The sequence below is a fragment of the Chinchilla lanigera genome, unplaced genomic scaffold (genome assembly GCF_000276665.1).
Source record: "Chinchilla lanigera isolate Chin_1 unplaced genomic scaffold, ChiLan1.0 scaffold00080, whole genome shotgun sequence".
Lineage (NCBI taxonomy): Eukaryota > Metazoa > Chordata > Mammalia > Rodentia > Chinchillidae > Chinchilla > Chinchilla lanigera.
In genome coordinates this window covers 5,814,000-5,837,445 of record NW_004955481.1, presented here as the reverse complement: position 1 = coordinate 5,837,445, position 23,446 = coordinate 5,814,000, and the positions used below count along the sequence as shown (strand labels likewise).

The following is a 23,446-nucleotide window of genomic DNA, read 5'->3' as shown; positions in this document are numbered from 1 at the left end:
GTTTGTCCAGGGAAGCAACATTCCTAGAGTCGGTGCCCCTGCTTTCTGATCCTGTCCTCTGGTGCCGGGTGTAGAGGTCAGGGTGCCAGGAAGCGCAAGGCTTGGGTTCTCCAGAGTCACGCAGAGGAGTCCGGATCTCAGCCCTCCTGCTCTCAGTGCATCTGAGCGTTGCGTTCCATCAGCGCCATCCTTAAGGCCAACGCTAGACTGTAGGGTCTTCTTTAGCCCCCTCTCAGAGATGGGTGCGATCCCAGCCACATTGTCCCTCCTACCTCAGAGATAATGAGAGGACCTGGAGAGAGCTTGATAAGGACACTTACTCACCACAGCTTCCGCTGAGTGGATTTCCACGGAGTCAGGCATTTTGCTGAACATGTTACAAACGTTTTAATCATGTGAATCTTCACAGTAGCCGTTTAGGTGGAGCAGCCCTATTTTACAGATGGGGAAACTGCGGTGGATAGGTGAATCCCTTTCCTGTGTTCACCCTCCAGAGAAGAGTGGTGGCGAGAGGCTTCTAGGCTGGCTGTGGTCTCCAGAGTTCCAGTCCTTCCGTGTGGAGCTGTGCTGCCTTCTGGTTATGACCGGACTAACCAACAGTGATGCTGACAGGCGCAACATTGTAGGGTCTGCCTTTTTCTTGCTCCCTTCAAGCGCTTTTGTGTGGAGCAGCTCGCTTGGCCCCGGCTTCCGTAAAGTGACTCTCTTTACAGGTGGAGAGGTGGAAGCTAAGCTTAGGAGGCTTCTGTAAGGTCTTTGATCTGAAGTGTCAGAGCTGGGCCGGGCCTGGTTCTTTCAGCTCAGGACACTTGGTGAACGGCTGCTGTTTACAGCGCGCCTGTTAGCACGTGGCTGGGCTGCCTTGAAGCCTTTCTGTTCTCTCTGCAACCAGGCTGTGTGTCAGGGAAGGGGTGGGCCCATGCTCCTGAAGCACAAGAGTCCTGGGGCAGGGGCCCCTTCAGTTCCAGCCCAGGCCCTCCTTTGGGCCTAGAGTCCTAATGACTTCCCCTCACCGTGTTGGTCCCATCACGGGAACCTCAGGTGCTTTTCTATTCCGGAAAATTTATATCTTGCGGTTTTTGTGGGTAAGAGAAAATGACGCCACCAATGATAGGCCCCCTGGCAGGCCCCCGGCAGGCCCCGCTGTGGTTTGTCTGGGAAAATAGCCTTTTGGTGCTTCTGTGACTGCCACAACTTTCCGAAAAGTGAGAGTGGCTCTGTTTTACTGTTATGGGAGCCACTACTTGCTGCCACCTCCGTCCTCTGTGAGCGAGGGGAGCTCGGCTCCTCAGCAGAGCCCAGGTCTACAGGTGATAGCAGCTGCCAGGACTCTGGACCCATCAGTAGATGGTCACGGTGCACCGGTGTCTTTTCCTGTTCTTTGACCGGGGTACCACCCACTGGGTATAGGAGTTAGCTGTGTGCACGGAGGAGGCACTCCCAAGTTCTTAGGCCTGCTTTGGATTCTTCAGCAGGGATCTCTTCACAGCCTTTCAAGAAAGATGGGCTGGGGATGTGGATCACTGGTAGAGTACTTGGTTAGCATGCACACGCTCTACGTCCAATCCCCAGTACTGTGGGGTGGGGTCGGAAATGAAACTTCACTCCTTTTCTGGGGAACTCACCTTGGTGTTTGGAATGCTGAGACCCTGTGCTCATCCCTTGCTCACCTGGTGCTTGCTTTCCACTGCTTTAGGTCAGGTGTGTGGCGGGTACACACCTGGAGGGCTTGGGAAGGCTTCCTGGAGCAAGGGCTTCTCAGCTGAGCATAGGTTGAGGGATCCCTGGGAAGAGCCTGCCTGGCACAGGAGCAGCACCTCGAGGCCAAAGAGGGCTGGGCAGGTTGAAAGGGGAGACCTGGAGCGGCCTGGCACATTGGCTCGGGCCAAGCTTCGTTGGCTCTGTTTGCATTGGATGGCCATTTGCCAAAGACTTGTGCAGAGTGGATATATTATTAATTACTTCCAGTGGGGTGGCCCACGAAACCCCATGCTGGTGATGGGGTGACCTTTATTGCTGTTGCTGTTGGTGCCAAGAGCCCAGTGCCAGGAGCGCAACCTCTTCAGTTAATGTGGAAAAGAGTGGTTTTGAGCGTGCATGGCTGTTTGATTGATGGTCCTGTCTTTGGCCAGCACTTTGAAGCTGGTTTTGAGAGCTGTTTGGAAGGGAGGGAAGGGCCGGCTGCGGGGAATGTGGGATGAAGCCCATGTGTTTTCTTCTTCAGCCAGGGTTTGAGCACATGTCATGTGCAGGTGCAGTAAGAGGCTTGTGGGGACAAAAATGAATGAGGTGGGCACAGTCCCAGCCCTGATGTATGTCAGGGGCCCAGGCTCGTCATTTCAGTATGAGCTAGTCATTCCTGCTTTGCAGATGAGTGAACTCAGAAAAATGAATTAACTTCCTGGAGGTCACACAGCAAGAAGTGGTAGATTTGGATCTAGATCTTCTCATCTCAAAAGCATGTGTTGTCCCCTTCCTGGGAGCTAGGTCTGCTGGGGAGACCTGCTCAGAACTGTTAGCGTGAGTGTGAGGCCCACTGTGGTCAGGGCTGTAATGGAGTAGCAGAGGGGAGCAGAATCCTGACTTGTCCTGGGGAGTCTCTGGGGGAAGGGAGGGCCCTCTGCGTAGAAACACAATTTGGTATATATATTTTCTTTGTACTGGGAATTGGACTCAGGACTCTGTCCTTACGAGGCAGGTGCTGTCAGAAACACAATTTGAGCGGAAGCCCAGAGATAGGAAATTAAGCAAGGATCTTGCGAGGAATGGCTGGTGGGTGAGCATGTGGCTGGAGGGCAGGGTGCCTCAAGGGGCCAGGGGACTGGAGATGGGCCTGGAACAGGAGGTCCGGTCCTGATTGTGGAGTTTGCCTCTGGCCACATGGGGAAGAACACGAATATCCCTACTTATGTGTGCAGACTAGAAGTAGCATTTGTGTCATTACAGTTGTGAACTTCATGCCCTGAAGATGTTCTTAGTAATGGCAAATAGACGTCTTAACATATGTGGTGACTGGGGGTTATGAGCCTCAGCAAAGAGTGTTTGATTTACAAAGTCTGCTCAGAGCTATGAGCCTCTCCTGTGTTTGATTAGTGCTGTCTGCCCTGGGTAGCGGAGGGATGGCTGGCGCAGGGATGCCTAGGTTTGCCTCTTTTATCAGTACTTTCACCAAACATCAAAACCATACCATAGAGTGGGATTACTTTGATTCTAACTCAGTGCTTCCTCTCTAGTGGTGCTACCCACTTGCTGTTGACCCTTCTGGCACCCTGAAGGCAGCGGGATTTAGTTTGGGACCACACAAGAGAAGGCCAGTGACCTGACTGGGCTGAGTTGGGACTTGTCAGATCAGTGATGGGCCCAGATTAGTTTCCAGGGGAAATTTCAGGAAGGCCAATGTGTCAGCAGGTTTTATTGTCATCGTGGGTCTCATTTTATACTCATGTCTGTCTAGCCACAGGGGTTCTTTACTTGAGGTCTGTGGGTAGAATTCAGGGGGTCCATAGACGTGGATGACAAAAAGAAATGCAATTTTATTTTCCTTAACCTCACCTACAATGTGTCACCTACAACGTGATTGTGGGCAACACGGCACAGTCAGTAAACACTGGTGACTCGGTCACCAGTTGGAATTCTAGCTATTTTCATATCGTGTTACAGTCACAGTTTTATTTCAAAAAGCAGTTTACCCTTGTCACAACTTCAAAGTTACAGTTGTTAGACTTATTGTTAGACCTTATTTAATACTTTAATAAAGAAACGTTATTACCTTCTCAGCCTTTGAAGTATTTTGGAAAATGTATTTAAATATAACTGATTTTCTTTGTAATCCTAGGGTTTTGTGTACTTGAAAGCATTGCTAGGCTGGGGATATAGCTCAGTGTCACAGCGCCCGCCTGGCAAGCACGAGGTCCTGAGTTTGATTCCTGGCACCAGAAAAAAAAATTAAAAATAAATAAATAAAAAAAATTGCTCGCAGCGGTCTGCACCTCCGCAGATCACTACAGTGATCCAAGATGACTGTAAGTGCCTGTCCGAATTGGAAATTGGAAGCCTTTCTAGTTATTTGAAATTATTTATTTTTTTGTAGTATGAGAGTGTGTTAAAAAGAATCCTGGTACCTGGGATATAGACACAGGGCTTACCTGGCAAGCCTGAGGTTGTGAGTTCGATTCCCAGTACAAAAAAAAAAAATCCTTATTCGTTAGAGACATATACTGAGATATGTACAGATGAAAGGACGAAGAGTGAATTAGCAACCAGACCACAACACCCTTGAGGGCAGCAGGGCCTGAGGAAGAGTGTCACCCAGGGACAGGTTTCCACACCACACTTTGAAGGTGGTACTTGCACTTTTAAATTTCTTTCCTCCCGGGATTGGGGATTGAACCCAGGGCCTCCACACTAAGCTGCATCCTTAGCTCTTTTTTTACATTTTTATTTTTGAGACAGGGTCATCACCCTCCCAGAGTACTGGGACTAGATGTGTGCACCTTCACACCTGGCTGGTTGCCTGCCTTTTGGGGATGCTTGGAAGTCACCAAGGGGAGGCCAGTGGAATTTTGTCACCCTCTGAGGAGCTCTCTCTGGTCACTAGGTCACTAGATCTCAGCCAATCCGGGTAGCTCCTTGGATCTCTTGGGGTGGTAGATCCATACCCTCTGCCTGTGGTTGGAATGGCCTCCCTTCTTTTTAGCACTCCAGTCTGACCCAAGTCAGGCTGCCTTGTTCAAATAAACCACAGATGAGAGTCTTTGGAAAGCTTTGGATACTCTTTCCTTAGGAGATACACAGATTCATGTGTTTGGAATTTGCGTGCATCTTGGGACTTACATCCCTGAACGCCTGCATGGAGCTCCAGCCTAAGGCTCTTACTAGCACCGTCCCTGCCCAGCAGCTGCCAGCATGTTGGGTACTTAGGATGCGCACAGCAAGCGCTCAGGGCTCCATCTCTTCTTGCCCCTATCCCCAGCTTCTGTTATTATCCCCATTTTCTGAAGGAAGAAACAGGCTTTCCTGGGACCTGAAATAATTTCTCCAAGGCCACAGAGCCAGGATGCAGTTAAGGCATTGGATCCCAACCTAGGTAGTCTGATTATAGCTGGAAGCCTCCTGGTGGCCCACCCTCCTGAGCCCTCAAGTCCTCCCCAGCTCCCCAGCCCACTCCAGGTGTGAGGCTGCTTCCTGTTGGCCTGGTCTCTGTTCTGACCGGTCTCGCCCATTACTCTCTGCAGAGTGTGGTCCTGAGGGCAAGCAGTGTCACCAGCCTCAGATGTACTAAGGGGCTTGTGGTGGCTCCCAGACCCCTTGCTTGCTCTTCTGGACCTTTCTCCTTCCTCTTCCCTCTCCCCACGTGTGGCCTCATGGCTGTGTGAACATCAACATAGGGGCCCCGCAGGCTCCCCTCCTGAGGGCATTGCTCCCATAGCTGCCTAAGCTCTCCTGTTGCACACTCACTGGGGCCACCATGTGCTTGTGCCGATACCGAATGTGCCTTTTCTTCCTGTACTTCCTGCAGGCGAGGCTGGTGCGGTATATCTGTAAGCAGCGGCAGTGCAAGCTTAGCGTGGCCCCTGGCGACAGGACCCCAGAGCTCAACAGCTACCCACGCTTCCGCGACTGGCTGGACACCTTCAACGTCAGGCCGGAGGTGGCACAGGTATGTGAGTGGGGACTCGGGTTGCAGGTGTGGGGGGCAAACAGAGAGACCATACGCAAATCTGAGGACCTGTTTTCAAGGGGCTAGGAGGAAGGGGCCATGCTTTCCGCTCATGGGAAAGGGGTGTTGGGATGGCCGCAGGGGCTTCTCGCTTCCTTGGTCCCGGAGAACGCTGGGGTGGCAGGCAGGAGTCTGAGGCAGTGCAGAGAAGGTGCAGCAGTTACTGAGTCAGGCGATGTTTGACTCACAGAGTCATGAGTGAGTCAGCAGAGCTGGGTGGTCGGCGAGCAGCTAGCTCGTTTGGATCCAAGGGCCAGGCAGTAGAACCCCGATGGTGCCAAATGCACCTAGCACAGACAGGATGTTCCTTGGGATGCAGAGCTCCAGGAATGGAGGATCAGGGCGAGACAGCAGAAGCACCTCCTGCCACCCAGTGACCTCTGCACTTAGAGATCACGAGGCAGCTCAGAAGCTGATGTGCCGCCACTGGTGTGCCCCTCCCAGACACACATCCATTCCTTCTTCCCACCCCGTCGCCCCACCATACCTCCATACGTGGTGGCGTTATCCACCCAGGTGCTCAGGCCGCAAGCCCAGGAGCCATCCCTGATTCCTCCTTTGCTCTTAGCACGTTTGCAAGCCCTGTGGCCCTGCACAAAATGTACAGTAAACCCATCCATTACTCTCCACCCACTCCTCAGAGCATGGTCCTGATCATCTTTGCTCAAACCCCACAGCAGCCCCTTCGCTGGTCTCCCTGCTCTGTCACTTACTCTCTTCATCCCGTTTCCGGCTCTGTATCCAGAGGGACCACTTAGAACTGTTAATCAGATCACGTCACTGTCGTGGCTTCTCCCGTCCTTCAGAATCAATGCCAGATGCCTCATGTGCGCTGGCCTCTCCCAGCCTCTCTGATCGTGTCACCCCCGTCCTCTGCTCACTGTGGTCTGACCTTTGCGCTTCCTCCTTCCCCCTCTGCTGTCCTCCTGGCTCATCAGTGAACCTCTTTCTAGTGTTGGTCCCATTGATGTCTCCCCCAGGCAGTCTTCGCTGCTGATCTGATCTGAAGTATTCAGGCTGAATTTTATATATTTATTTTATTTATTTATTTTTTATTTTAAGAAATAATCAGGCTGAATTTTAGTGAACGCTGTGAGTGTCCTTTAAAATGTAAGACAAAGCAGTGCTCAGCTGTGTAAAGCAGACAGCGCAGAGAGAGACTCTCGTGTCATATGTTCCTGGAGCAGACAGCCACACTTAGACCTTTCCCAAACCTGTCCTTGGTTAGGTGGTAATTAGGAGTCCCGTGGCGGTCCCTGTCCCTGCCTACTCCTTCCGTGGTTGTGCAGGGTCGTACCTGTGGAATTCAGAAGGCAGAGGAGAGGCCAGGATCCCTGGGTATGTCTTGTTCTGTTAGACCAGCCCAGGACCTTCAAGGCTGGAGGCTCAGTGCTATTTTCTTCCTGGCCTGCTTGCCCTGTTGGAAGCTAGAGTGTCCCCTGTCCACCTCCAGGGCCAGCAGGGACAGCTTGACTCCCACCGAGGGGCAAGAGGCTCTGCCCACCTCCTCATGGGACAACCCTGACTCAAATGTCCAGGTCTTTCAAGGTAGGGGCTGCACCTTTCAAGCTTCAGCAAGGGCCTGGAGCCCCCTGGGTTCCCTAGAGCCCTGTCCTGGGAGGCAGAAATAGCTTTAAGAGGGATGTCGGGGGTAGCTGGTCCAGCCTGGTGGATACCTCTAGAGCCAGCTTCCTCTGCCTGACCCTGAAGTGTGGCCTAAGGAGAGTCTCCTCCAAAGCAGTTCAGACTGCAGAGCTGAGCTTCCTGAGGAAATTGTCCCTGATGTGTGCACCAGAGAGGTTTGCACCAAATGCCCCCACCACGATCAGGAGGGAATGGAATGTGAGTACGAGACCAGAAAGTCATAGCATCCGCCCCTCTTTTTCCGGGCAAGAATTACACACACCACATTCACCTGGCTGCAGTTTGTAACGTGGCCTCTGTAGGCCCCCATGGGCGGTACTGCAGGTGGGCCGGCCACAGGTACAGCTATTTCCCTGAGCACTGTGGCTGTGGATGGCCAGGTGTAGGGCAGGCAGGACCTAGAATTCTATGGGTGTCTCAGGTCGGTCCCTCTACCTTTTATACTTGGTGAGATCTTGAGCAAGTTACTTCATCCCTCTGGGCCTCCACTTAACTCAAATGAGACATTAGATTGTCTTCTAAACCGTGTTTTCTTCTGGAGAGTAAAGAAATCTAGAAGGGGAGAAATCAAGTGATATGGTTTGGGGGAAACACACATGGGCACCTTCCCCTACACCTTCCACACAGTGGCTTTCCTTGTCTCCCAGCTTGTTACTTCTCCCGTAAATTGTAGCACCACTGTCTTTCAGAAGGCCCCGCACAGCACTGTGCTTTTCTGCCAGGCTCCTGTGTGATGTGTTCATCCCACGGTGGAGCAAAGAATTCTTCCCTGCAGATCGGGATGGTGTTTTTACCTCCCATTTCCTGTGCCTGCAAGCCAGGCTTTCATCTCATGAAATTTTGTTTGGTTTTGGTTTTTTTGAGACAAGGTTCACGATGCAGTTCAGGTTGGCCTTGAGTTCACTTTGTAGCCCAGGCTGGCCTCAAACTTGTGGTGATCCTTCTGCCTCAGCCTCCTGGGTACTGGGATTATAGGCGTGCACCATCATACTTGGCTTTCTCGTGGGATTTGGGCACACCTTCCTTGTATGTTTTTTCCCCTTTCTCTCCCCCTTTTGTAGCCCACATAGAGATCAGAAGCAGGCAGATGCCCAAAGATTCTGAGAAATGTGAGTTTTAACCTGTTTCCCGCACCAAGTGAGCGAGTGCCAGAGTGCTGGAGAGTCAGCACACAGAGACCCTCCTGCTGTGCCACTCAGAGGTGACTGTCTTCTTCCCAGGGTGGGAGATGCCCTCGCCAGACTCCTTCATGCATGTTACAGACATTGAAGTCAGTGTGCAAATTTGTTTCCTTCTTGTTTTGGGTTGCTCAAATGGGATCATGCAGTGTATATTATCCTGCAGCGGTTTAGTCTTTTTTTTTTTTTTTTTTTTGGTTTTTCTCCGGTACCGGGAACCGAACTCACGACCTTGCGCTTGCCAGGCAGGCGCTTTTGCCGCTGAGCTAAATCCCCAGCCCCTCAGGGGTTTAGTCTTAATCTTATTTTTGTATTAGTCTAAAATAATCCACCTCATTCTTCTTAACCAGTAAAATGAGTTTATGATGGGCCAGGGTATAGTTCAGTGGTCGAGCACTTGCCTCACGTGTGAGGCCCTAGATTGAATTCCTAGCACGACCACCAAAAAAACCGAAAAACCAAAACAAAAGCACCTCCAGAAACAGAAAAACAAAAGCAGAGACACAACCACCCTTTGTTAATGACTGAGGGGTGCTCCCTGCTTCCAGAGGCACACACAGTGATAGAAGGCGTCTGCGTGGGGCCGAGAACCTGGGCCAGAAGAAGCCAGACGCCCAAAGAGGCCCCGTGCCCAGCAGCATGGTGCCTGGCATATGGGAGGCCATTAGCAGATACTTGCTGCTGAAGGAATGACAGGCATGAACCGAACTCCCTGTGTGACGGATGCTGGAGATGCCAGACTTCAGCGGGGTCTCTCTCAGCACCTGGTTATCTGCCTGCCAGATCCATGCAACCTGGCAGTTGGCTTTAGGTAATCCCATCAGTGCAGAAGGAGTCCGGCATTGGTGTAGCCCACATCTCATGATGGTTTGCCCCAAGGCTGCCCCTGAGGCCTCTGGGATAGTTTTTGTGAGGTGGACTTTGTCTCTTCAGTCCTCTGCTGACCTTGACTGTTGATGACTTCATGACCTAGGCCCTGATTTTCCTTTAGGAAAACACACATGTGAATCATATGTGCATGAGGCCGTGTGTGTATGGTGTGTGTGTGTGTGTGTGTGTTTGTGTGTGTTTGTATTTGTAGTGTTCTTTCTTAGGGTTAGCTGAACATCACGAACATCACTCTGGCCGTTCTCTGCTGGTTGGATGCAGTGTTTGTGCAGGTCAGAAAGTTTGCAGGAAACAGTGCCTTTCTGCTGGATGTGGAGAGGAAGTGGGTGTGAGTGTGGTCACCTGGTGATAGCTGCTCTGCCAGGAAGGGCTAAGGCATCTGACTCTGCGCTTGTTTCCTTCTGTCCCCAAGTGAGTCGGATCACAGCCCTCTAGCTCAGAGTCTGTGGTGGCACTTCTGACGAGTGTGACCTGATCCGTCACGTCCTCCCTCTTCTGGTTGCTGGAGACAGAGCGCTTGGGTGGCACTTTCCTATGATTACCCTAACATCGGCCCTTCATCCCGCTGCCTCTGTCCAGCAGGACTCTGGGTGGTAGGAATGCTCTGGGCCCACCTTTCAATGTGGCAGCCCTCAAAACATGCCCAGTGTAACTGAGAGCCTGAAGTTGCCATCTTTATTGTAATGAATTTTAGATACACATCTGCTGTTGCTGGGGGCTTGCAGATCTAGGGTCTAGTTGGAGCAGTGTCCTGTGTTAGCAGCCAGTGTGTGTGAAGTGCCCCAGAGACGCTCCCTGGCTCCAGGATAGGGAGAAATGCAAATCAAGAGCTGGCACCAGGTGCTGTCATGGGCCAGCCTGGGATCTGTGGGGCCTGTGGCAGAGAAAGACCAGTGCTGGGGAGCATGTCCCCAAGAGCCACGGGGGCTGAGGAAGAGCACCCAGACAAGGGGACAGTATCGCTGAGACCCGAGTGTGGGAAAGCCGGGGCCATCCTTACCCAAAGCACTTGAGACTGGAGGAGGCCGGTCCAGAAACTGGGTCAGAAACGGGTGAGTTCTGGCACCTCTTTGTGTGAGGAGCGCAGGGCTGGGGCTCATCTGAGGGTAGTGAAGAGTGTGTGTGAGAGGAGAGGGAGGAAGAGTGACTACTGGAATTGTTGTAAGGGAAAGAAGCTCTTAGCGGGAAGGCAGGCGTTCACCACAGGGTCAGACGAGAGGCCTGAGACGGAGGAGTGCAGCCCGCCCGTGTGGAGGCGGGGCTGGGTGGCCTGGAGAGTGGAGGGGCTGGAGAGTGAGGTCAGAGGCAGCCTCACTGCACTCCCATGCCCTGTGACAGAGTCCAGCCACCCCCAGTTCCCCAGGTTTAGTCCGAACATCACAGCTTCGTGTTCTGGCTGCAGCTAGGGAAATGATTTCAGAGCCTGCTGGCGTGGAGCCGTTTTTTTCCTTCCGCAGTTTCCCTGTTGAAAGTTGTTAAAGGAAGTGGCCAACGCCAGCTGGGATCATTGTAGTGGGCAGAAGAGGTGCAGCAGAGCCTCTGTTCTAGGATCGAGTCTTGGCCACGGGTCCCCGAATAAGCATCCTCTGCTGGTGATTTTTGAGCTAAAGATGGTGCCCCTGGGCCTGGTAAGGGGTCTTCTGCTATGGGCTGACGGGTGAGGTTCTCTTTTTCCTGTCTTCTATCCTTGCTTTCCCAGGTTTAAAGTGAGGCCTTCTCTTGGGATGAGGGGAAAGCTACCTGCCCTTGGCTACCTTCTTGGCTTCCCGTTGGCTAGAGGTGGTCGAGGTTCTGTGTAGCTGTGATAGCTTAGGCTGTAAAGGGTAGGAGGATGTGTAAGATTTAAACCAGAAAAATGCATGGGTGAGCTGGGTGTGGCGACCAATGCACCCCTGTAATCCCAGCACTCAGAAGGCTGAGCAGGAGGATCGCTGTGAGTTCAAGGCCAGCCTGGGCTACATAGTGAGTTCAAGGCCAGCCTGAACTACATAGCAAGACCCCGCCTCAAAAAACTGGAAAAAAGAAACAAAAGAGTGCTTGTGTTTGGCTCATGGGCTGCAGCATGGGATGGGAGTCCTGCAGCCCTCCCTTCTGGGTTCCTCTGCCCTCTTTGCCGTTGGCCCCCTGCTCCCCTTTGAGCACAGCTGCTTCTACAGCCCTGCTCTTTGGCAACTGGGAGCCTCCTCAGGAAGCAGCACACGCCCTCACCGCCTCTCCACGGGATCTGCATAGACGAGTCAGTCCCAGCCACCTGGGGCTGCCTGCTACAGAGGAAATGAGATTGCAATACTGGGTGCTAGATCTCAGTCCCAGCTCAGCTCGCTGGCTGGAGAGCCCTCCCCACTTAGGTTGGGGAACGGGTAGGGAAGCAGAGGCCCGAGAGGTGGGCTGGCGGGCTCCTGGGACATGGAAGGGGAGCGGGCACTGGCAAGGCCAGCATTTTATATGTATCATCCTGCTTAATCTTGGTGCCTGGGGCAGGGAAAGGGGAGATCTACTGATCCTCATTTTATAGCTCAACAAACTGAGGCTCAGAGAAGCTGAGTGAGGATTGGGAGTGAGCTAATAGGGAGCTCAGAGTTCAAACTCGGGATTTACCCAGAGCAGTCTGGGGCTACTGTGTGTATGTAGTCATGTCATTGAGTTGATTGCCTTTCTTTCATTTTCTCGCCTTTCCTCTCCCTTTTTCCCCTTACATGCATGCATTATGCATCCCTTAATTAGCGTTCATTAATTACTTCCCCTATGAAGGGTATGTGGAATATCATAAAGGGTTAATTGCCAAGTGATATAGTCTGCTCTGGGGGCTTAAAGCTGGTAGAATGCATGTTTGTAAATAACCCGCAGTGCAAAAACAAATCAACTGCTTTGATTCTTGGGCCCAAGAGAGGAAGGGCAAAATGCAGTACAGCCCAGAGCAGAGGACCTGCTTCTGCGTTTTCTCCTCTCCATTCATTCACTCATTCAGGGCGTGTCCAGTTAGCACAGTTGTGTGCCGGGTAGTTTTAAGCACTGAGTTCTTGTTGTCATGGAACTTGGATACGTCACTGTCTCCAGTTGATGAAGCAATTCATGTTTCTGATCTGAGCCAGGCTTTCAGGGTGAGGGCGTCACTGGTTCTTAGCAATCTGAAAATTGGGAGTGAGAGTGTTCTGCGTAGCCCCGGGCTGCTTGGTGCTTTTGAACTGTGAGCACATTGCCATATTCCTTCAGATTTCTGGGCTGTCAAGTCCTCTGACCGGACTGGAAGCGCCGTGTGGGCAGGGACCTGGCTGTTCTATTCATGGCTGTGTCCCCAGTGTGTGGCACATACTAGGCGTGCTTGCTGAATGGCTGCATGCAAGTAAGATCACCCAAAGAGTTTTGGTTGCTTGGGCCGCAGTGTTGCAGGAGCTGTGTCATCTGGGTTGGTGAAAGTGGCATTTATTGCAGGAATCTCTGGGGAGGGAGGATGGGGACGGGGCGTCTCTTGATGGCCTAGTGAGTCTGGTTCCTAGGCTGCCTGTGGTGTTTCCTGGTGCCAGGCTGGGCTTCAGCACTAGTGTGTGCCTGTGTCCGCATGACATAGCTTTGACAGTGTGTGCGGAGCCTCTTCTGGCGCCACTAGCTTCTGAGCTGTCAGCTTGCATTTGTTCTCTTCTGCTACTCCACAGACCAGCTCAAAGGCAGGGTTGCCCTAGAACAGATCTGATGAGCCAGATTGCATGGGGAAACTTTTTTCTTTTTAAAAAAGTAGCAGGGGAATTCCTATGGCTCCTGCTCTCAGCAGTACGCCTTTGGGCAGGCAGCAGGATTAGAAAGCAAGATTGCTTGAGAGTGTGGCCTCCAGAAGTAGATGGCCCCAGGCCTGGCCTTGGAAGGCAGACAAAGTCCTGATTTGCCCTTTGCCAGCACGGTGTGACCTTGCACAAGTTCCTTAACCTCTCTGGGCCTGTTTTTCATCTCTTGGTTGCTCTGCCTAGAAACTTGGGAGTGATTTCTGATGCCTTCTGCTTCTTCAACCTGCACATTCAGTTGACTAGAAAATCTCCTCGGCTGTATTCCCAAACAACATGTCCCTGTCTGCGTCTCTTTTTCATCACCACCTTCATCCCTCTCTTGTCCTAGCTACTGCTTGGACTTCATTAGTACACCTGATGTCACTTCTCTGTATCCCACATTGCCCTCCCCTTCATTTGATTCTTCATGAACCAAGAGTGATTTTTTCTTAAAGCCCAATCTAGTAACCTCATTTTTTTTTTTTTTTGGTACCAAGAATTGAACTCAGGACCTTGCACTTTCCAGGCAGGCACTGTGCTGCTAAGCTAAATCCCCACCCCTAATCTCTCTTTTCTGAGTTTACTCCTTCCTTGTGGTCTTGTGCTCAGTCCACACCTATCATCATTACCTTCAAGACTTCTAATCAGCATCTGCCTCTTCCTTCCACATCATCTCCTGTCTCTCCTCACTCTGGCCCTGGCATTAGAACAAGCCAGGCTATTTCCTGTCTTAGCCCAGGGCCTTTGTATGTTCTATTTCCTCTGCCTGGAAATTTCTAGACCCTCAGGGCTGGTGCCAGGCTGGTGCCAGGCTGGTGCCATCGCATCCTCTGCAGGTCATGGAGGGCAGAGCTGAGCACTGAGCGAGGCCTCCTGTCTAAACCTAGATGCCTCCCATAGCCGCTGCTTCCTTGCAGTACTTTTTCCTAACTAGCACTTACACATTTCATTTTCATAGTTTAGTTTTGAATTTGTGTTTTATTGTTTGGTGCTTCCTAAGAAAAAGACTATTTCATTCACTGTTGTGTCCCTGGTCCTGAGAAAAGTGCCTGGCACACCCTGGGCATTCAGTAGCTTTTGATTGGATATATGGATGGTGGATGATGGGTAGATAGATAGATGGAAGAATGGCAGGATATTGGGCACATAGTAGGCACTCAGTAAGTATGACATATTATATTTTCCTACTGGTAGTTAGAACTTTTCTTTAGTAAGTTTAAGTACTGGTAGGATTAAGATAGAGACTTTTCATCAGCTTAGGTAACAAATCCAGGGAAGCGAGGATACAGGCTCAGCTGGTGCTGTTAGGATGTGCCTCTGGGATGGGCTGCTCCATGTAGCTGGCGTGAAGGGCACTGGCAGTTCAGTCGCCTTCCTTTTACCATTTTTGTTTGTTCATTTATTTTTTGGGTATTGGGAATCGAACTCAGGACCTTGCGCTTGCCAGGCAGGCGCTTGTGCCACTGAGCTATATCCCTGGGCCCCTTTTACCATTTTTGTATGTGTTCATAAAGCTGATTTCCTAGAACTATAGCTGCAAAATCCTATGGAGGCTTCTGATTGGCTTGGCTTTGATCACATGCAAATAATCTAAACAATCACTAGGCTAGGAAGATGGAGATCTCTGAGTAGTTCTAAGGGCTTGTCCTGGTGGAAGAGCCTACAGGGTCAGATGCAATAGCAGTTGCTGCCTGAGCTGCTGTGACACCCCTCCCCACACCTTTTCATGGCAGTGGGTCTCCTGGGTATCTGAGAGGACCCCTGCGCCTTCATTTCCCATCAGTGAGCAGAAGCCCCCGCGGTGGCTCTGTAGAGATCATGTTGCTGGAATATAATAGGTGTGCACATTCCCTGGTTTTTGTTATTAATACCGTTTCTCATTTTTTTCCTTAAGTAACCAATGTTTATTTTAGAAAATACAGAAAGAGGGAGATACCAGCAATCCTCAGAACAATCATTGATTGGTTCTTGGCTTTTGGGTTTTTTTTTCTTCTTAATATCCAGTAACTTAAAGGTATGTTCATACGTGAAATGTGGAAAGTACAGAAAAGAATAATAGCTACTGTTTTTGGCAGTTACAGCATGATCTTACTACTCAGGAATAAACACTATACACATAGCACACTTCCTTCCAGGCAGCCTTCTTTGTTTGTCAGTCACTCTGTCCATCTGTCTGTCCGTCCATCCATCCATCCATCTATCCGTCCGTCTGTCCATCCATCCATCCCTCCGTCTATCCATCCATCCATCCATCCATCCATTCTTCCAGTGCAGTTTATTCATGAATTTTTGCCATAATTTTTTAGCAAGCACTCAAAATGTGCCTAGGACTGAGCTGTCAGCTGAGGGTCCCCATCCGCGATCCTCTTGACTTACACGGAGGCATTGTTGTTGCCCTCAGTGTATAGTAGCGGTAGAGGAACTAAGCAGCATGTCACACTTATCTGAGGTTGGGGAGCCAGGATTCATATCCAGGAAGTCTTGCTGCAAAGTTGGTTTACAAAATTCTCTCTCTAGGGGCTGGGGATTTAGCTCAGCGGCACAGCGCCTGCCTGGCAAGCTTGAGGTCGTGAGTTCCATTCCTGGTACTGGAAGCAAAACAAAACAAAACAAAACAAAAAAAGCTACAAAATTCTGTCTCTGCTCTGTTCTCTCATTTCTCAGCGATAGGGCTGTGTTGTACATTGCCTGTGAACACCCAAGATCTTTCCTTTTTTATTTATTTTAAAAAATATTATTTTAACATTTTCTAAATCTAATTATAAATATTTACTATAAGAAAATTAAACAGAAAACCTTGAAAAAGAAAATTCTAGACCTGCACAACCCACCAGGCACTAATTGCCAGCGTTTAACTTTCAGGGGTTTTGTTAGGTACTGGGAATTGAACTCACGGCCTTTGTGCTGAGCTACTTCCCCTTTGATACAGGATCTTGCCTAAGTTACCCAGGCTGGCTTCCACCTTCTAATCCTCCTGCCCCAGCCTCCCAAGTAGCTGGGATTATAGGCATGCACCACCTTGCACATAACTTTCTTTGTATTTCTTTCCCCACTCACAAATAGGAAAGCTTACTTTCTGGGTGCAGTTTTAGCAGGGTGGCAGCTGGGCCTGCCTTTTAATGACTGTCTTAGGGCCCCCCCACCCCCATCCCCGGGGCACATTGCAGTCCATAGAGCTCTTCCTGTGAGTGTTCAAACCATCCAATCCCAAATGTTTGAGAGGCTGCAGGGAGACTGACAAGTGGTTGGAGTTCCTGTGGGGGTGGGGACTCCCCAGGTGACTCATTAAGAGGAGGAAGACGACAGCGTTCCTTGTTGACCGAGGTCCTACTTTTTGGAGGGAGGCTTTGAGGCACGGAAAGCCTCTGTCTGAGCCTAGTGTCCCAGGTCCCCACCCCCTGCCATAAGCCTGCCAGAGTCTGTAGGCCTCACACCCAGCACCTGCTCCGGGAGGTATGTGCTGACTCCCCAGCTCCCAGGCACAAACTATTTTTGGCCGCAGTGACTGTTCACTACAGTCATGAAAACAGAAACCCCTCTCCCTGCCTTGCTCTTCCTCGGGACACTGCACTGGGGCCTGGGACTGCTGGGACCCTGCGCTCGGGCCCCCTCGCCATGCATTGTCTATGGAGCTGGGTAAAGACCAAGGCTTCAAGGGGCACCGGGGCCACACCGCCTGTCTTGCTGAGAGAAGCCCAAGGCTTGGGCCGGCCTGCACTGCCAGAGGGCTGTGAGGTAGGCCTTTCCACGGGTCCCTGCAGCGGCCTGTTTGGCTGGACTGAGGCCTCGCTGTGCTCGTTAGCTTAAAGATCATGCCTGGGGAAATGTGCATGTTAGGGTCAAAGATAGCTTTCGTTTCGGTATTCTATTCCCTGTCTTTCTTATGAATCTTCCTCAAGGAGACCCTCCTCCCAGTGCTTCTAGTGGATGATTTTGGGTCTTTGTCATGCTTTTAGTTGAAATAGAACATACAGTTGCATGTTGCGTGCTGCATTCAGAGGGAGCTTAGGGGCCTGCAGCTGTGTGGGCTGAGCGGGCCCTGCCTCTCCGTCTTCCGGTCAACCAGGCGAGGGAGGCCAAACCATATAGGCCGTGAGTATTAACTTGGGAGTCACCAAACCAAGGTGCACATTTAGGCAGGCACTGTCACTTACTTGCTGTGTCTTAAGGTGAGTAATTTAATCTCTGTGAACCTCACTTTCCTTGGCTACCGAGTGCGTGGTGACAGTACGAGTAGTTGTTATTTTTATGGCTAGATTGACGGTAACAAGGGGGAAGTATGTTGAAAAGCTGAGTAAGAATCACGGCGCCACAGCGTGGTGTGGAACTCGGGTATCAGCTCAGAACTCTGGTGTTTGAGCGTAGCAGGTGATGTGGGGTTTGGCTTTTTCTTTTCAAAAGAAGAAAAGTGTGCCTTCTCGCCAAAGCGGGGGTGCGTAGGGTAGACAAAAATGGAATTGAGGATTTCTGCCCATCTGCTTTTTTCTGAGCCACCAAGACAGTAGGGACTTGCCAGGCAGCTTTAAGGACAGTCACAACGCAGTTGCTTCTGCATTGCTTAGGGCTCCGGGCCCGCGGGACGAGCCTGTGGCTGGGCATCTCCAGCCAGCTGCCTTTGGACATGATTCTCACTGCAGGCTGCGGGGGAGTCTTCCCCTGGCTTCCTTCACTGTCTTGCTCAGAGCGCATGGAAGGAGTGAGGCCTTTACATCTGCCTAGGATGCCTGCGGGGGGCTCAGGAGCGCTCCCAGGGTGTTGACTCCTGGCCAGGGTGCAGGGAACCTGGTCCTGGTCCTGGTGCTGTTGTTTCGGGTTACCCAGGCAGGTTCCTTTCCCTCTTGGGACCCTGGTTTTCTCCTCTGTAAAATGAGTGCTAGATTAGATTGTCTCAAAGGGGCCACTGAAGTCTGCCTTGACCGTGACAGACAAAACATTTTTTTTCAGTCTCTAGAGTATCCACTCTTCCCTTAGAACCTGGTAGCTATAGTGATGACCTCCTGGCCTAGGTCATGGTCACTGCCCAGGCTCTGTTGGGCTCCCCTGGCTTTGAGGCCCAGGGCTACTGTGGGACAGGAGTTGTTTTCAGCATTTCTGGAAAACTACAGAGGGCTGCTGACCCCTAGAGAGATCCTGACTCCCGAGAGATCCTGGTGTCCTGGTTGGACGCTGAGCAGCACTGAAACAATGCAGCCTTTCTCTGCAGGCCAGAGGCCAGCTCTCAGGTCTCCAGCTCTGGGCTCCCTTTCTGCCGCCTGGCTCATCCCCCACCTGGACAGACAGACAAACTGTCCCAGAGGACAGATGTCTCAGGCTGAACGCTGGTTGTGGCCCTCTGCGGGAGGGGTGCTGTGATTTGGCGCCTGGCCCCACAAGACTCTGAGGCTGGGTTGGGCATGTGACCGTGGCCTGGTTGCCACCCTGGGTGCACTCTGGGAAAACAGGCTTTGCTGGCTGGATTCAGAGCTCTCACCTCGTCAGTCTGGAGGAGGCAGAAGTAGGTAGGAGAATGGGGGAAGTGGAAGGGGTGGGCTGAGAACCAGCAAGCAATAAAGATGACTGGAGGTGCGGCCAGAGCCGTTTATATCTGTCTGAGCTCTAACCCCCTGGGACTCCCCACAAGGAGATCTATTTCCTACAAGACCTTGTCCCCTGGAACCTCTGCAGGAGATTGCCCGCACCCCCGTTTGCTGGGACGGTCCTCGCTTAGGCTTCTTGTCAGCACTCCTACTTTTCTTTCCAGACGCGTCTTGTTGCAGTGGGACACCATATGCTCACGCGCTCCCCGTCTCCCAGCTGCCACCTGTGTGTTCGTCCTCGTACCTGCTGCATTAACAAGGGACTCCAGGGAGGCCTGCAGGTGGGGGGGGGGCGGGGGGGGAAGCTGCTGCCCTGGAGTGGGCGGAGTGGGGCGGGCCCTCTACCTGGCCCTGTTATGTGCAGGAGGACTTTCCCGTTGCTACTTCCCAGAAGCCAAGTGCCACCCGAGAGTTAATGTAGCTTTGGCCCCAGTCTATTTTCTGTTTGACTGGTGTTTGTGTGTGTGTCTTTGTGTCTGTGTGTCTTTGTGTGTGTGTGCACACTTGTATGTGTTTTTATATGTATGTTTTTATGAGCATCCTGTTTTTGACTTGAGATTTATGGTGGGGTCTTGCAGATAATAGTGTTTAAAAAAATTACAATTTGTGCATGGGAAACCACCCGTAGAAGCCGTCAGCACGCCTGTTTTGGGAGGAGCGTGGACTCAGGTGGAACAGTGGCCCTGAAGCTGGGGTATGCATGCGCGTCCCTCCCATGCTGGGTGTCTGCGTGAGCGGTTTTAGAAGTGTGTGTTGGTGACATAGACAGCAGCAAACTCAGGCCTGCCCAGAAGCGGTCTGGGGTGTCGCCTCCTGCCCATGGTGTCCTGGGGCTGGCTCAGGGGAGAAAAGGCAGCGCAGGGGGAGCGGGAAAGGATGAGCAGGATGCCCAGGGCCACTGTGAGATGGACCCAGCATGGTTGGGGTGTGTGTGTGTGTGTGTGTGTGTGTGTGTTAAGTCGCTGAATAAGCCACCAAAATGGGGTCAAAGAGCTGTGTCTCTGCGAACTAAGGATGGTTTTTACATCTTTGACTGGCAGGAGAGAAAAAAGCAAAAGACTGTTTTGTGACATAGTGAAAATGATATGAAATTCAAGTTGCAGTATCCCTAAGTGTCGTCAGAATGTGCCGCAGCTGTTTGTGTGTAAGTTGTCTTTGCTGTTTGGTTGCCACACAGTAAAGTGGAGGAAGGGGCCCTCTGTGCTGAAGGGAAGGGGGCTGGGAGATGGCCACAGAGGGGCTTTCCAGGAGGTGGCACTGACCCCTAGAGAAGGCGCAGCCAGCACCAGAGGTCAGTCCTAGGCAGAGCTGGGAAGCACCAACTCCCTCTAAAGACCTGGAGAGGATCTGATGTGGCGGCTCCCGGAGGGGCTCTCAAGGGGGATGGCCTTAAAAGGAATGTGTCGAGAAGCCCCCTGGGGCGGCATCTGCTGGAGGAGCTCTCTCTAAACCTGGGCCGGGACTGGGGAGATGGGGTCAGGGAAGCCACGTGTGACTTGGCAAAAGGGAGCTCTGTGAAAAAGAGCCCGGCTTCACTCACCCTGTCACTTATCCTTGAAAGTTACCCAGCCTCAGTGAGCCTTACATGATGTTACGGATTGTATGTGCTGACCTGTATAGTTCATCTCGTGGTGCGCCTGGTACCCAGCAGGTGTGTCATAAACGCTTATCACCTGCCCTTTCTTAATCCTTCTCCATCTTCTTGTGCCCTTTGGCCTGAATCCCTCTGCCTCATGACTGCACCGTATGTCTGAGGTTTCCCAGACATACTGATGTGCAGGTCAGAGATAGCTGAGCCTTCAGGATGCCCATCTATCCTGGTTCCCACGCTGAGCCCCATTGGCCTGGCGGGAGAGAGAGGCACCAGCATGTGAGAGAACCATGCCCTGGCACACTTATAAGCCTGACTAGGCTGGGATTGAGCAGACAGGCCAGAGGACAAGCCTCTGGTGCAGCCCGGCCCTGGCCAGACCTGCCTTCTGAATGGGCGTTCTTGCAGCCTCTCTGCTCTGGGCTACATTGGTCAGACATGGGGGCCCTCATGATCCCCACTCCCAGAAATTCTGCTTTGATGCCTGAGGTAGGGCATGGCATCAGGATTCTTTTTTCAGAGCCCTTCAGGAAATGTAAGGGTCCACCTCACTGTGTGTATAAGGACACTGTCTTGGTTACTTTTCTCTCGTTGCTCAGACAAAATACCCGATGCCCAAAATTAAGGAAGGAAAGGTTTTTTTTAGCTCACAGTCTGTGGAGATTTCAGTCTGTAATCAGCTGGCTCCAAGGCAGGGTGGCACATGGCAGAGGGCAACAGTTCATGGCCGGGGAAAACAGCAAAAGCAACAAGAGCACATGGGGAAGAGTGGCAAACAGCCTCTTTCCCTCCCTTACATTGTATGCAAACTTCCTGCCCCAGGGCAGGTATAGCACTCACATCCATAATCCCAGCATTGGACCATAGATCAATCATAAACTCTAGAAGCCCGCCCCATGACTGCATGAGGCTCTGGGGGGGCATCCAGACACAAACCGTAACAGAGACCAAAGCCCAGAGAGGAGAGGGACTTGTTTAAGGCCAGAGGCTGCAAGGACCGAGCCAGGCTCTTTCCTCCAAGTGCCTGCCTCTGGGCAGGACCCCCGCACCCCAGCAGCTGGCTTCTTTAGGAGGGGCTTTGTTCTACTTGTTTCTTGGGGGATGTGTGGCATAGGCTGGATCCAGAACTGCTCCCAGGCCAAGCCAGTGCCCCCAAGTGTGCTGCTGAGCTCCATGGTTCTCACAGGCTGTGTACTCCGCCCTGCTGCCTCAGCTCCTCCTGTGCCTCCCAGAATATCTGGCTGTTATTATCCAAATCTCACTCCTCCAGCTCCCTCAGCCCAGCAGAGGGAGAAGGCAGGAAGGAACATCTGTCAGGTGCTCCCTTGTGAGTTTGAGGCTTACAGGCTCCCAGCTTGGGGTGCCATGGGAGCACCTGCCCTTCCTCTTCTTCCTCTCCTTCCCCAGCCTCAGAGGGATTATGGGGTCCTCCGTCGCCATCTGCAGGGCTGTAGGAGACCACTTTTGGCCTCTCTGGAGTGACCTGGCTTTTTCACTCATCAGCACCAAGGAAGCTGGGGGTCGCACCTCCAGCTCTACAAGTGGACCCTGCGGAGTTCTTATGCTGCAGACTGGTCCTGTGCTCCAGGACCTGAGATTGATAGGTCCTTTCAGTTCTGCTCAAACTTTGGCCCATCTGTGCAGGTGCCCCTGCCAAGGCCCCTGGCATGTCCACGGTCTACCTCACGGACCAAGTGTGTGCGGACAGCTCCTGGTGTCAGTGGCACAGGTTTCTGAGTATAGACACCAGGCTGCCCTGTGGCTGCTGGTAAGTCCCAGGACACCATCTGATACCCAGGGTGGCCTGTGACACTCGCCACAGCCAAACTCATCCCTGCTTTCGGCTGTGGAGAACAGAGACCAGTGGTTTCCTGTAAATGGTGGGCTTAATTTCCACAGACTGGAGCGTGTCAGAGCTCAGCTAGCCCTGCTTTCTCACTGTCATCAGAAGGAAAAATTTCATGTCACTTCCGGAAAACATTGATTGTGGTTCAAAGGAGAGTGCAGAGCCTGAGACGCAGTGTTCCGCTGCTCTCCCTCGTGCTCCCATGCTAACCTGAGGCGCATTAGGCCAAGGACTGGGCATCTTTGGCCAGTAGGCTGGCATCCATGTGTTCTCCACAGATTTCTTCTTTAGGCAGAAATGAGGGTGGGCAGTGATTCTCCCGGCAGCAGTAAGGGTTCAGAGCCTCCATCTCTTCTCCTGAATACCAGGGGTGGGAGAGGACATGACCCTTGGCCCGTGGCTTGGAGACAGCCTAGCATCTTCTGTGGGACACCCTCTAGGGGTAGGGCCCTAAGACCAGACAAGGTTTCTGAGTGGCTTCACTGGCATGCTCACCCTCACTAAGAGGTAAAGTTGATTCCCTGCTTGCTTTTGGTTAGAGATCATCTGGAGAGGTCGTGAGCAAGTTACTCTGGTTGGAAGTGACTCAAGGCAGGCTTGGCTGTGCCCGTCACTGTGGTAGCAGGTCACATGCTTGCATGCGGCTGGGGGTTGCCAAGCTGCTTGGGTATGGTTGAGCCATGATAGTGGGTGATATCAGGGCCACCCCTGGGGATTTACACAGCCCCTGGGCCTCCTCAGGGAGACTCCTTTAGCTGGAGGCCAGGGCTGTTAGGAGATGTTTTTCTTCCTATACCAGTGCCTGGGGTCAAGCGTAACTGTCTTACGCACTTTCTTTTCTTGGTACCAGGAATCGAACTCAGGACGTTGCGCTTGCCAAGCAAGGTGCTGTGCCGCTGAGCTATATCCCTGGCCCTCTCATGCACTTTCTTCCCTTGGTTAACTTTGAGCCCTAAGATAGTCTGGATGCCTGGTATCCAGGGTGGGTGACTTGTTGAGAAGGCCTGGCCTCCCAGAGTCTTTGCTGCCAGGAGGTATCCCTCCTTATTTGCCTATAGCTTTAGAAGCCTGTAGCTTTAGAAGTCATTGACCCAGGTGTGGTGGCACATGCTTGTAATACCAGCACTTGGGAGCCTGAGGCAGGAGGATCACCGTGAGTTCGAGGCCATTCCATTTTACAGTGTAGTTTTATTCAGAAGGTAGGTAGAACTTCAGTTTACTTTAGAACAATAACTCCCTTCACCCA

The 23,446-nt window shown here is 52.0% G+C and overlaps 1 protein-coding gene across 8 annotated transcripts in view; it reads left to right on the top strand.

The window, feature by feature from the left end:
- Window positions 1-23,446, top strand: part of Ksr1 (kinase suppressor of ras 1) — a 145,392-nt gene that overhangs the window by 76,112 nt on the left and 45,834 nt on the right. For 6 of the 8 annotated variants that reach the window (XM_005402782.2, XM_005402783.2, XM_005402784.2 and 3 more), the window contains exon 2: window positions 5,519-5,659. In XM_005402782.2, the coding sequence (XP_005402839.1) occupies window positions 5,519-5,659 (141 nt within the window). Of the gene's footprint in view, window positions 1-5,518; window positions 5,660-16,726; window positions 16,923-18,664; window positions 18,686-23,446 lie in introns of those variants that run through there. The other 2 variants (XM_005402788.2, XM_005402789.2) reach the window with 2 other exon arrangements.